The 14,855-nt window shown below is 43.2% G+C and overlaps 1 protein-coding gene across 4 annotated transcripts in view; it reads left to right on the top strand.

The window, feature by feature from the left end:
* Positions 1-5,876: 5,876 nt before the first annotated feature.
* ABCB5 (ATP binding cassette subfamily B member 5) overlaps positions 5,877-14,855 on the top strand; it is a 65,625-nt gene continuing 56,646 nt past the window's right edge. Inside the window, exons 1-3 of one of the 4 annotated variants that reach the window (XM_061585945.1) lie at positions 5,877-6,209; positions 13,433-13,537; positions 14,763-14,850. In XM_061585945.1, coding sequence (XP_061441929.1) covers positions 13,489-13,537; positions 14,763-14,850 — 137 coding nt within the window. In that variant the 5' untranslated portion in view covers positions 5,877-6,209; positions 13,433-13,488. The other 3 variants (XM_061585943.1, XM_061585944.1, XM_061585946.1) reach the window with 3 other exon arrangements.

The raw sequence follows: 14,855 nt of genomic DNA, 5'->3' as shown, positions 1-14,855 counted from the left end.
CCCTCTTAGTATGCAGCAGTAACACAGATGAGATCAGGTGGTTATTGCTGCACCACTCCATCATCCACTACAGGTCCTGATATGTGCACATAGTTGCCCCTTCCCTTGATTCAAATAGGAGACCCTTGTATGTGAAGGAGCTCCATGTGGCATCAGAACTCCCACATCTGGAAAGGTGTTATCTGAGTAACCAGGAGCTGAGCAGATTTAATCCTAAATGAAATTTGCATATACATATGTCCCATTGAATCAGTTGTTGGCTAGGCTTCCAGAGGTCAACTGCCAAGGTCTCCAAATCAAGGACAGAACTATACCATTTAAGTAGGGAGGAGGAATCAACTGTTTAATTTTATTCATTTATTTTTATTCACCCTGTTTTTCAGACAACAGTTGTCTCTGAAAAGCAGCTCACATCAAGCATAAGTTCAATACAGTGGTGATAAAGCACTGCACGAAAAGGCATATGAGAGGCTCACAGCTCAAAAGGGTAAAACACAGAAGGGAAGGGTTCAGGTGACAGATCAGATAGACAATGAATTTGTGACTTGCAAACCAGCATTCATTTCCAGCTGGGGTCAGCTGACCTTTCCTTACAAGCGTTTTTGTTAGAGGTTGTGCAACGACACAATGACCTTTAGTCTTCTTGCTAGTGGCAGTGGCTAGAGTGTAGTCCTCATTACTTCTTTCTCAACCAGCTGTTGGAAAAGATTTATTTCTGGTAAGGAACAGGGAAGCAAGCTCCCGGAAGCTGCTCAATATCTGGCTAATGGCTGGGGCCACACTTGCCTCCCCTTTGCTGGGTGCTTCATTCATTCATTTATTCATTCATTCAAGATAGTGGAGGCTGGTCAATCAGGGGAAATGGTGCACTGCCCCACCAACCTCAATCTGCCCTTAACCAGACGCCTCCTTCTTGCCTTCCTACTTACAACCAGCCCAGTCGGTGGCTCTACCTGTCAGCTTCCTCCTCCTTAGTTTCAGTATTGCCTTTACAGAACTCAACAGGGAGGAAAAAATGGAAATGGACTGCCTTCAAGTCAATTCTGACTTATGGTGACCCCATGAATAGGGTTTTCATGGTAAGTGGTATTCAGAGGGAGTTTACCATTGCCTTCCTCTGAGGCTGAGAGGCAGTGACTGACCCGAGGTCACCCAGTGAGCTTCAAGGCTGTGTGGGTATTCGATCCCTGGTCTCCCATGTCATAGTCTAACACCTTAACCACTACACCACACTGGCTCTCAACAGGGAGGAGGATGGGGACAAAACTAGCATTATTTGGCTCTGCCTGTCATTGGCTCTGCCTCCACCTGCTGTCTGGGCTCCCTGCCTTCTGCCCCACCAGTCCCAATGGGTATCAGCTGCCACTATTCAAGATTCTTATATCCTGCCTTTCCTCCATCTGGAGCTCAAGGTAGCTAATAGATAAACAACAGTACAAAATAACACATAATTTAAACCACAAAGATATAACCACAGCAATTCAACAACAAAATAATACCAGTAAAACCACACCTAAAAATTGTTTACTCCATTATACAAACACATTTGTCAGATATAAAAAATATCTATACAGCTTCCCCATAAAACAGTACTCCTTACCTCCTCCTGACCATCTCCCACTGCTCAGACACATATTGTCTCGAGCAAACAAGTGAGACTTCAAAGTGCAGCATTTAATAAATCCCACACAATTGAACTAATCCATATGGGTGTGTGTGTTATGTGCCTTCAAGTCGATTATGACTTATGGCGACCCTAGTAGGGTTTTCATGGTAAGAGATATTCAGAGGTGGTTTACGATTGCCTTCCTCTGAGTTTGGATGCATCTTAGTCTGGTGTCTCAGCTTTGACCATTCCGCCGTGGGTGCCCCTGCTAGGAGTCTAACCTCCTGGTCTAGACTCCTGATGGCATTGCTTCTTCAGCACTCTCAAACCCCCTCACCATGTTGAGGTGTGCATCCTAGAGGGGGAATCCATATGGGTAGAGCAATAAAAATATAATAAATACAGCAGAAGCATCAGCTGATAGCAGAACAGTAAAAATACAACAAAATAATCAACCAATAATAGAAAACAAAAATACATCATCTTGTCCCTTACCCACTTCCCTCCCTCAGTAGCAGCAACAATATCAAGATATCAAGCATCATGATATATGCAGGATACAGCACATCCTGGAAACCACCACCATTTCCACAATTGCTTAAGTCTAGTGTTGCTGGAAAAGGGGGAGAACATAGGAAGCTGCCTTCAGAGTCAGACCATTGGTCTATCCAGTTCAGTACTGTCAATATCGACTGGCAGTGGCTCTCCAGGGTTTCAAGCTGGATTCTCTCCCAGCCCTGCCTGAAGATAGAACCTGGTACTTTCTGATGCTCTACCACTGAGCTACGGCCACTCCCCTCCCAGCAGCCCTTATGGCTAAGCTGAAGTAGGCTTCTCATTTCTGTTGTTTTATTTAGCATGATCTCTATAAGTAGCAGCAAAGTAACTGGTTTGGGGAGTCATTTGAGAAGACACCATTCCGTTTGCTGCATGCAGAGTGTCGGTCAAGCAGGCCCAAGATCATTTGGTTTTGCTTTTTAAAGTAGCTGATGGTACCAGACTTATCCAAGTATACTGCATTTATGTACTTATTTAATGAGGGGAGTATGACTGAAAATTCTAAAATGATGCAAATCTTACTGCAAGTGATACAGTAGAAGGAAATGGATGCGGTCGTCATCACAGAAAATTGATTTCCTATTAGAACAAAGGTGATGATCAGAGAAGAAAAGGCTAAGGTCAATCTTCACTTATGTAGCAATCAAGGCTGCTCAGCATGGTGGGTGAGGGTGTGTCATTTCCTCAGCAACACACCACCCTAAGAGCACAGTGCTCTGAACTGCCTTTACAATTGGAAACAGGGTTCTTGATCTTGGAATATATGCATTATGTATACCAGGGCATCCCGTGGATCACCAATGGTCCACAAGCGTCATCCAGGTAGTCCATAGTGTGTCTATGGAATTGCGGTTGAAGACAGAAGGCACATCCATCACATGAAATATTCATATTGATTTTTATTGCTTCTTTTATTTCATATATTATATTTTATTGTATTACCATTTGAATTCTATAGAACTCAAATACAATATATAAGAAATAAAAAACAGCAATAAAAATACAATTAAAAACCATACAGCATCTGGCACAGCACATTACAATTGCTACAACAGGCAGAAAAATCATTAAGTGGTCTGCCAAGACCCTCAACAATTTTCAAGGGGTCCGTGGAGGAAAACAGTTTGGGAACCACTGATGTATATATTTGTGGTACATGCATATTTTACTGCAGTGTACCTGATGGCCTGTCCATACAACTGTATAATTTACAATGCAATTCCTTTGTGTCCTGATTAATTCACTGTTGTCCATATGACATCGCAAGCCAGTACAGATTTTCGCATTAACAAATCCACATTAGAAATACCCCCAAAAAACTTATATGCTTTCCTAAACCTATAATCAACTGCATTAACATCTGTGGGCTCAGGCGCAATGTTGCGGACTTTCCTGCAATAGGTGGTCCATGGGCGTTCCTCCGTCATATGCCAAGGCCCTTGTCTCCTTCCCACCCAGTAGCACATCCACAAACCTGCGCATGCATGGGGATTAAAAAAAGAGATACGTTTCTGTGCTCTTCCAAAAAAGTGCACAAAAAGCAAACGATCACTATGGACCAATCACTGAAAAGGCGTGGACATAGGAGACTGGCCAATGCTAAAGCAAAAGAAAAAAAAGCCCACACATATGGATGCTTGGTAATTGGGTTTTCACAATAATCTGACCACAAACATGACATGTATGGCTCTCAAGGCCACTAACCAAATATGGAAAATGTGGATTTTGCAGCTAGATATGGATGGGCCCTTAGTTTTCAGTTATTAATTAGCACCATAGCCAGTGTGGTGTAGTGGTTAAGGTGTTGGACTATGACCTGGGAGACCAGGGTTTGAATCCCCACAAAGCCATGAAGCTCACTGGGTGACCTTGGGCCAGTCACTGCCTCTCAGCCTCAGAGGAAGGCAATGGTAAACCCCCTCTGAATACCGCTTACCATGAAAACTCTATTCATAGGGTCGCCCATAAGTCGGAATCAACTTGAAGGCAGTCCATTTAATTTATGTATATGGATCACCATTTGTGCTTGGGAACCAGGTTCCTGAGCAGTTTTCTTCAATGGCATTTAAGCTGGCTCTTGACATACTTACAACTGTATATGACAACTGCCCAGGGTCCTTTAAAGTTATCCAAACCACAAAGTAGCCACTTGTCCAGGAGAAACTCCCATGCTGCTGGGATAACATTGAAATGATCCAACTACAATGATCAGTGGGGTCTGAAAACCAAGGTCCAAACTACAGCATTGGCACCCATAAGGAAAGACTGATGTGATCAGCCCCCACCTGTGTAGTTTGGACATTTAAATGTTACGCAAGCTAGGCAGAAGCTGCTTGCAGAAGAGTGTCTTCTGGACAACAGGGGCAATGTTTTAAAGGCCTTCCAGGAGATCTTCTGACTCAGATTCAGTATTTTATTAGGTACATAGGAAACTGTCTGATACCAACAGAGACCACTGGCTCATGTAGCTCAGTATTGTCTACTGCAGACTGACTGGCAGCGGCTGTCCAGGGTTTCAGAGAGATATGTGTCCCAGCCCTACCTGGAGATGCCAGGGGTTGAACCTAGGACCTTCTGCATGCAAAACATGTGATCAACAACTGAGCTACTGGGGATTTTGCTGACACTGCAGGAGCAAGGTTGCCTTTAAAATAGTTTGACTTACACCACCCTGTTTGCTGAAGAAAGTTCTGCTGAGTTGCCAGGTCATGCGACTAAGATGAACAGAGTTAGGATCCAGTGTAAGTCCTCCTTGCCTGGTCCTGCCACTGGAACATCCCTTTTTGGGGACTTATGCCAGCTTCAGTTGACCCAGGATGAGGGACGTATGCTGGCTTATCTCTGGCTGATCTGGGGTTGGGGATTTATGTCAACATAGCCATGGCTGAGTCAGACATCTACTAGATCCTAACTTGCTCATCTCTCTGGATCTTCCTTTAATTTGGGAACTCACATGGGTTAATTTTTTAATATCAGTATGAAGGCATCATTACAAATAATACCCACTTTCTCTGTGTTTTCTAATGTTCTACTAAATAAATTAATCTGCAAATAAATAATGTTGCCTTAAAAAGAAAATAGCTCTGATGCAGTTCTGTGATGCACAACAAATTGTGATCATAGATCCCCGCTCACGTCAAAATTTACAGATCAGTTCAATGATGCTACATAACCATGGAGGTGTATATTGGATGCAACAACAGATTCTGTTCATTTTAGAGCTAGTGTGGGGCTGATGGGAGTTGTAGTCAAAAATATCTGGAGGGCACCAAATTGGCAAGAGCTTCCAAAGAGAAAGCCAGACTACTAGTTTTTTCGTTGTTAGAAACAAGAAAATCCCTGCAGCATACAGTTAATTATTGTTGGATTTATGAAAAGTGAAATGGACTGCCTTCAAGTCGATTATGACTTATGGTGACCCTAGCATAGGGTTTTCATTGTAAGCGGTATTCAGAGGGGGTTTATCATTGCCTTCCTCTGAGGCTGAGAGGCAGTGACTGGCCCAAGGTCACCCAGTGAGCTTCATGGCTGTGTGGGGATTCGAACCCTGGTCTCCCAGGTCCTAGTCCAGCACCTTAAAACTACACCACACTGGATTTATAGGCATTCTCAAAATACCAGGCTTACATTGGGGTCGGTTGCTCTTATATATCTAGTCGTTTAAAAGTCATTGACGGTATTTACATTTCAAAGCACCACTCAAAGCTCACAAGTGAACTGAATCCAGCAGACGCTGACAGAGGAATACAGCGGTCGTCTATGAACTGATTTCCTCTTTGCATCAGTTTTTTAAGCTTAGGGTTGTTAACAGGAATTGTGGGACCTTACTTTGGTCCCCTAGCGAAAGTCACCCGTAAGGGACGGGACCGAGCTGTCTGGGCGTGTCTTCTTGCATAGCATCGAGGGGACGTCACGAAAAAGAAAAACCTTGCTAGGCAAAGTTGATTGGGCTAAAGCGCTGTTCCAGCTCCCCAGTGAAGGCTTTCTAGGGCTTTTGCTTGGCTTCGGCAGAGAGGACGCGGTCGTCGGGCTTCAAGCGTGAGCGGTGAGGTGAGGAGGCGCCGGGTTGAAATGTTGGGCTGAGCAGCAGGCTTTATATTGGGATTGTTTGATGCCTTCTTCAACAGCGCGGTCTGTCCGCTGACCAGAAGTCTTTAGACCGCTGGGTTTTTTTCATACACATACGCACGTCCAGGTGATGGTGGCTTGGTTCATACACAGCCCTATACATGTCTTCTCAGTGGTAAGTCTCATTGGGCTCAGTGCGACTTACTCCCAGGCAAGTAGATCCAGGACTGCAGCCTTTATTTCTGGCAGCTTGGCGGTGCAAGCAGTCTGTTCATGTCTACTCAGAAGTCAGTTCAATAGGGCTTACTCCCGCGTAAGTGGGCATAGATGTTTTGTCTTAAGAATGCTTCTGTGTTTAACCTGGATTTTAGCAGGGCGTTGCAAAGAGTAAAACGCTAACACTTTTTTTTTTAAAAAAGCTACCTTTGTATACTTTTTTTCCCCAACCAAGTTTGCAGTTGTGCAGCCTCATCCCTGTCTCGCATGTATCTTATTTTGTAGAAGGGTCCTCAAAGGGTCAGTTGTTTCATCTTGACCCCCCCCCCAATTATCCTGAGGTGAAACATTAGGGTAACAGAACTTAGCTATCCCGAGTCTGTTTCATGTATTCTGGAAGGGTTTTATTAGTAAAAAAGTAGAAGTCTTGTGTCATTAAAAGATCCAACAGATTTCTTGTGTGCAAATGGACTAAAAGCCCATGAAACTGTATGCCATGATAAACGTTTGCCTTTAAAAAGGCGGGACTGATTTGACGGGTTATCATCTCTGTGTACATTATCTTTTGAATGAGTCCAAAGAATGAGGATTATTGAAATCTTTTCACTTGTTTACTCCTGCTGGGAGGAGAGGCGGGATATAAATAAAATAACAACTAACTAAATAAATACATAAAAGACAGTATGTTAATTTGTTGTTGTTGTTGTTAATTTCTATCTGCCCTTCACCCTCAGGTGGCCAAGGTGGGTCACAATAATTTAAAATACAACATTAAAACAACTGAAAACAAATTGTAATTATAAGAATAAGTGTGTGTGAAGGAGGTTAACACTTTCCACCAATTCTTCTGTCCCAGTGAAAATCAACTAGTGGCACAGAAGGGAAGCTCCCATTACTGATCTGCTATGTGAGGATATTCCATTCCCATGGTGTTGTGCAGGGATCACAGAATCATAGGATAGTCGAGTTGGAAGGGGCCTATAAGCCAATGAGTCCAACCCCCACCCCGCTCAATGCAGGAATTCAAATTACAGCATTCCCAACAGGTGGCTGTCTAGCTGCATTTTGAATACCTCCAGTGTTGGGGAGCCCACCACTTCCCTAGGTAATTGGTTCTATTGTCGTACTGCTCTAATAATTAGGATTTTTTTCCCTGATGTTCAGCCAAAATCTGGCTTTCTGTGACTTGAGTCCATTATTCTGTGTCTTGCACTCTGGGATGATCAAGAAGAGATCTTGGCCTTCCTCTGTGACAACCTTTCAAGTACTTGAAGACTGCTATCATATCTCACCTCAGCTCTTCTCAAGGCTAAACATGCCCAGTTCTTTTACTCTCTCCTTGTAGGGCTTTGTTTCCAGTTCCCTAATCATCCTTGTTGCCCTGCTATGAACCTGTTCCAGTTTGTCTGCATCTTTCTTAAAGCATAGTGTCCAAACTATACACAGTACTCAAGATGAGGCCTAGCCAGTGCCGAATAGAAGGGAACGAGTACTTCATGTGATTTGGAAATTATGCTTCTGTTAGTGCAGCCTAAAACAGCATGATGTAAGCGAAGGAGCGAGTGTGCTTGTTGTGATAGACCTTTCTTTCATGAAATGAGGTAGACATCACCTGCTAGCCAGAAAGAGAAGTGTGAGCCTAATTGTGTCCTTGAACTGTGGTATTGCCTCTTGGTTGTCTGGATGGGCTGAGTGTATGTGGGTGTTTGTAGATGCCTCTGATTTTTGCATGCCTGGAATGTAGTCTGCGATACAAAGGTAAGAGTTTATCCTTTGCCTCACCCACTTTTGCTTCTGGCCCCATGCACCACTGGTATGCAGCCCCTGGCAGGTTGCCCACAATGGCACATGGCCCTCAGACTGAAAAAGGCTCCTCATCCCTGAATTAGTGCACTGTCATGGGTACACTGCCCATCAGATCGCTCATGCTGCTTGTTCTAACAGCATTTGGAATTGTAGGGATCCCAGACACACACACAGACACACACACAGACACACACACAGACACACACACAGACACACACACAGACACAGAGGTGCTTATAGCAACACAAGGAACCAGGTGGCAGCCACGTCAGTAGGAGAAGTGGGGAAGAGGACATCAATTAGCAACAGCCTCCTACATCCTCCTATTGCAGCCTGTGGCAGTTAGTGATTTCCTCATGAGCACATACTGTAAAACATTTTAAGAATTTGCCACTGGGTTTTTCTTTTCATTCACTCTGCCTTTTCTCATATATTTTTGAGCTGTATGAAGAGCTTGAAGGGGTTCTATTACTTCTGTTTTAGGCAATTACTGTTCATGATGGGTCTTGAGAGAATTGTGACTGGTGCCCCAGTTGAACTGGCTATGGAAAGGGAGGGGGATAGGCCAGTGGAAAAACTATCCAGGTGAGGAGAAGAGAGTCAGCCAGATGAAGGCTGTCTCCCCTTCACTGAGAAAAGGATAAGAAGAGGGGTTGAGGTTCTATTGCTTAACGCCAGGTTGCAGTAGCACACCGCTCTTCAACCTTAGATCCCCAGATGTTGATGGACCACAACTCCCATCATCCCTGACCATTGACCATGCTGTCTGGGGATGATGGGAGTTATAGTCCAATAACATCTGGGGACCCAAGGTTGAAGAACAGTGCAGTTGCAGATAGCATGGTGGGGTGGAGGGTGCTCATCTGGCCTCCTGATAGCGAAGTTGCTGTTGCTTAGCAGGAAGGAGTAGGGAGGTCAGTGTGATGCAAATTCACCAATGCAGCCAATCAGGCATTGCTGCTGGTGCGTTTTCCCTGCACCAACCTTTCCAGGAAGCAACAGTGCCACCACTGTCAGGAGGTCAGGTGGGCACTGCTGCCTCACCATGCCATCCACTACTGCCAGATGGGTATAAATAGGAAGACGGCAGCCATCAGGGATTTAATTCTGGATGAGGATACTAACCTGGCATGCATCACCAAGATAAATATGAGGGAGTTAGTTTATCTCACTTCTGGGTTCATGGTACAGCACTAACATTGGTTTGATTGGTAGGGAGGAAGGGTTGCAGTGGTCTACTGGAATTCTGTCCATCTTTGATTACACTTCTGGATTCAGGACCTTACTGAGGGTTATTAGGGAACCAACTTGTTGCATTTCTCTGAATGAGTTCAGTAGTGCATGCTGAAGATGTGGCCATGGTTCTTGAAGCATTGTGGCCTACCATCTATTTGCTCAACTTTTACTCTTCTTAGTTTACATTATCTTGCTGGGAAGGGTTTCTAGCTGTGTCTAATAAATGCCTTCTTAGATCCTTTTGGGCAGTTTCAAAACTCAGGTTTTGGGCAAAGTACTTGTCCAGACCAGTGGCCTTCCAACTCCAAACATTCTTGGATGACATTGATTATGTGGATCCATTTCAGTCTAGCTTCAGGCCTGGGTTTGACACTGAAACATCCATGATGGGCCTCGTGGGATACATTTACTTTGAGAAGAACAGGGGAAATGTGATCTTGCTCTTTCTTCAGGACCTTTTGATACCATTAACTATGCTATCCTGGACCAGATTTTAGGATAGGATTCGAATGCAAAACCACTTTCATGATTCTGTTCTTATCTGTCTGATCAGAAGGTGTTGTTGTGGGGCTCATGTTGTTCCCAAGGCATTTGTGCTGTAGGCGTCACAGGATTCTGTTTTGTCCATAATGCTATTTAACATAACATAAAAGAAGCCACAGGAGAAGTTGTTTGAAGATGAAGTGTCATCAGTTGACAAATGATACTCAACTTTATTTCTCCTTTTCATAATAATCAGGAGAGGTAGTAGAAGTGCAAGACAGGTCCTTGAAATCAGTAATGGGCTGGATGAAGGCTGATAAGTGCAAGCTCAGTCCAGAGTAGATGGAGGCACTGTTACCCAGTGGTTTGATAGGCTGGTGACATGGTGTTCAAGCTGTTCTGGATAGGATTGCATCCTTCTAAAACAGATATGGGAGAACGTTTGACAGAAACTGTGGTCAGTGGCCAGAGATGATGGGAGTTGTAGTTCAGCAACATCTAGAGGGCCAAAGGTTCTCCCACACCTGCTCTAAAGGATCATGTCATTAGCCTACAGGAGCTAATAGATCTGATCTGTACATTGGATGCCCAACTGGCATGCATGATATGAAATACCTTTTACTAGCTAGGTATACCAGTTGTGGCCCCTTTTGCAATGTGATAACATCAAGACTTCATTACTGCAGTGAATTGTACATGTGGCTGCCCTTGGAAACTATGCTTTGATTTGGATTCCTGCATTGAGCAGGGGGTTGGACTCGATGGCCTTGTAGGCCCCTTCCAACTCTACTATACTATGATTCTATGATTCTAGAATCCTCTGCTGGTTCTGCATATGGCAGCCAGATTTTTAACTGGGATGGCTGTGTAAAATATACATCACCAATATTAAAATATCTTCACTGGCTTTCAGCTTGTTTTCATATATTATTCGAGGTGCTAATTGTGAACTACAAAGGTCTACATGGCCTGTAACCATATATCAAGAGGACCATCTACTCTCATATTAGCCTGCTCGTTATTAAGATCTATAGTAAAGGACCCACTCTAGGTGTTGCCACCACCTGCAAAAGTGAGGTGCATAGCAACTGCTGATGGACTCTTCAGTGGTATCTCCTGGGCTATTAGGTGCTAAACTGGTGCCAACTCTTGTTATGTTTTTTGGCACCAGGTAAAGATATTTTGTTCTAACTCATTTTATTCTTGCACTTCATTTATGTTTTTATTTGCCATTTCATTCTTTATAAACAAACTAACAACTAACAACCAAGTAAATTGGTGCTAACAAAGGTGATAGAACAAATGTTCCTGTTTAGCACAGAGATGTGGAGAGCATGCTGTTGTGTTTTCAACCTTTTACCTTGTCTAACAGCTGTTGTTGAAACTGTGATATATTTATATTTTGTAATGAGGAACAACAATCCTTGGTGACATCTCATTCCTGGTGACTCGAATGAGCAGTTATTTCAGCCCTGAAGATAACCCTAGTTAGCTGTTAATGATGATCTGAATCGTATATCATTTGCTAGGCACTTCCAGAATAAAATCTTTAGCATCCGCCAGGACCGAGACTCCAGTGTTACAGCAGGTGAATCAAGTGGGGTATCCAGAGCACAGCCTTGTCCTGATTTCTTGGATGAGTTTCAGTTGGTACAGCCTGAGGACTTTGACAAGGTGCTTGGACAGGTTTGTGGAACCACTTCTGTGCTGGATCCTTGCCCTTCTTGACTAATAATAGCTAGCAGGGATGGAACAGCTGGCTGGGCCAGGGAAGTGATTAATGCCTCTCTGTGAGAGGGGGTGGTCCTTGGCTGCCTGAAAGAGGTGGTAGGGAGACCACTCCTGAAGAGACCCTCCCTGGACCCAGAAAATCTTAATAACTATTGGCCGGTAGCAAATGTTCCATTCCTGGGCAAGGTTCTTGAACGAGTGGTGGCAGGCCAGCTCCAGACACTCTTGGATGAGACCGATTATCTGGATCCATTTCAGTCAGGTTTCAGGCCTGGTTTTGGCATGGAAACAGCCTTGGTCGTCCTGTATGATGACCTCTGTTGGGACAGAGACTGGGGGAGTGTGACTCTGTTGATTCTCCTTGATCTCCCAGTGGCTTTCGATACCATTGACCAAGGTATCCTTCTGGGAAGACTGGTTGAGTTGGGAGTGGGAGGGACTGCATGGTGGTGGTTCTGCTCCTATTTGGTGGGTTGGGTCCAGAAGGTGGTGCTTGGGGAACATTGCTCGGCACCCTGGACTCTCCAGTATGGGTTTCCACAGGGATCAGTTCTGTCCCCCATGCAGTTCAACATCTACATGAAACCATTGGGTGCGGTCATCCGGAGCTTTGGAGTGCGTTGCCATTAGTATGCTGATGACACGCAGCTCTATTTCTCCTTTTCATGTTCTTCAGGTGAGGCTATCAATGTGCTGAACCAGTGACTGGCTGCGACAATGGACTGGATGAGGGCTAATAAACTGAGGCTCAATCCAGACAAGATTGAGATGCTGCTAGTGGGTGGTTCTTCTGACCGGATGGTGGATGTCCAGCCTGTCCTGGATGGGGTTGCACTCCCCCTGAAGGAGCAGGTTCGTAGGTTGGGGGTTCTCCTAGAACCATCTTTGTCACTTTAGGCTCAGGTAGCCTCGATGGCATGGAGTGCCTTCTACCAACTTTGGCTGGTGGCCCAGCTACGCCCCTCTCTGGATGGGGATAACCTGGCTTCAGTTGTCCATGCTCTGGTAACCTCCAAGCTAGATTACTGCAATGCGCTTTATGTGGGGCTGCCTTTGAAGATGGTTCCGAAGCTACAGCTTGTGCAAAATGCAGCGGCCAGATTGATAACATGGACCAAACAGTTCAAATGCATAAAATCCATTCTGGCCCGCTTGCATTGGCTGCCTGTATGTTTCCAAGCTCTATTCAAGGTGCTGGTTTTAACCTATAAAGCCTTACATGGCTTAGGACCACAATACCTGATGGACTGCTTCACCCAACATGAACCCACCCATACACTACGCTCAACATCTAAGGCCCTCCTCCGGGTGCCTACTGCGAGAAAAGGTGGGAGGCTGGCAACAAGGGAGAAGGCCTTCTCAGTGGTGGCCCCCAAATTATGGAATGATCTTCTTGACGAGGTGTGCCTGGTGCCAACACTATTATCTTTTTGGCGACAGGCATTTTAGCATGTGTTTTTAATTTTTTTTAAAAAATTTTAATTGTGTTTTTTAAAAAAATTTGTGTTTTAAAATTTGTATATTTGTTTTTATTGTTTTTAATTGCTATAAACCCCCCAGAGAGCTTCGGCTATGGGGCGGTATATAAATGTAATGAATAAATAAATAGCAATATTTATCCTGTCCAGAAGATAGTAATGATAGAAATATGGAAAATGAATGAAATAAGAAAGAATGAAGATGTCTTTTTAAATGAGTATATTATATCAGTGTGCTCTTTTTATGCAGATTTTGGGTGAACATCATTTACTTCTCTGTCATAAACGGTACCATAGAACAAAATAATGAAGGATAATTTGAGAAGTTACACAGTGAATAAAGTGTCCAAACCTGGTAAATTGTAATATCTTTAATTGCTCCTTAATATTTGTATTATTTTGTTTAGGAATTTGTGAATTTTCATTGATATGCGTTAAATTGCATCCCACAGCTATAACAACCTTGGCTGTTGTTTAAACTTGAGGGGGTTGTTTCCGCCCACAAAATATTTATTTCTATATCTATGTCTATTTTTAAGTCTAACTGGCTAACATCATGTTTAATACTACCACTAGTAATGAGAACAGTAACAAAACTGGGCTGCTACTTATCCTTTTTGTCATATTTTCACAGTATCATGGAAGTATATGCTTTTTGGCTTTGAAAACCTACACGAGCATTATGATAATCTGTATGTCCTAATTACACATTATGGACAGCATTTTTCAAGCTGTTGTGCTTGTTTCCCATGTATCCAGCTATCTAATTGTCTCTTCAGAATGTAGCTGTAAGTGACTTATTGGGGTGGGGAGTTTCAGAAGATTTGTTCCTGCAGTGATCTTTCTTCCAAATTATAAAGTGCTTTTTATTGAGAAAATAACAGTTTTTATGTCACATGAAATCCACTTGAGATAGTTTTGATCAAGAGCTGCTTTCAAACCTTCTGTAAACTCATCAGCAGATTTAAAAATGTTGAGTGACAGCTGTAAACTTTACAGCATCTCATTGGCACATGTGTGGCGAAAGGAAAGCAGTCCTTATTTCAATTTTTTGTAGATAAGAGAAACATAATTATTCAAGGTATCTAGTGTGTTTTAAAACATCTTGGTAAATGGGAACATTTTCATGAATAGAGAATATTTTCTGCACTGTGTGTACACTTTCCTGTATAATAGAGTTGTCTGCATTTCCACACAAAATGCAAATCAATTATTGCATCAGTAATATAAGCAATTACTTTTGCATTTTAATTTAATATGTATGGTATTCTCAAAAATTTTATTTTGCTAATTAAGCATTTCAAGGACTTGCTTCTAAAATATCAACCTTTGCAAGCCAAATTTCCACATTTACAGAGAAGTAGGTCTCACTTGTTTCTGTGGAACTTGCTTCAAGTAAGTATTATTTAGAATTTAGCCTGATTCCGTGGTATTTATAGATGTGTTTAGGGTACAGGACGGAAATCTGTGAAATTGTAAAAGTTTCCCTGGAGTAATCAGTGGGTATAAAGTTTCAAGTAAATTCTTTGGATTGCAACCCTACTAATTATATGAAATCCAACTGACTTTCTCATTGATAGAACTTCCAAGCAATGGCTATGACAACCCTGCTTTCCAAAGTGATGACACAGTTGCTCAAAATGGCCATTTAAAGAAGAACAAGAAAAAGTAGG

This window comes from Rhineura floridana, chromosome 10 (genome assembly GCF_030035675.1).
Source record: "Rhineura floridana isolate rRhiFlo1 chromosome 10, rRhiFlo1.hap2, whole genome shotgun sequence".
Lineage (NCBI taxonomy): Eukaryota > Metazoa > Chordata > Lepidosauria > Squamata > Rhineuridae > Rhineura > Rhineura floridana.
The sequence above is the reverse complement of the archived record's forward strand: the minus strand, read 5'-3'. Positions and strand labels throughout refer to the sequence as shown.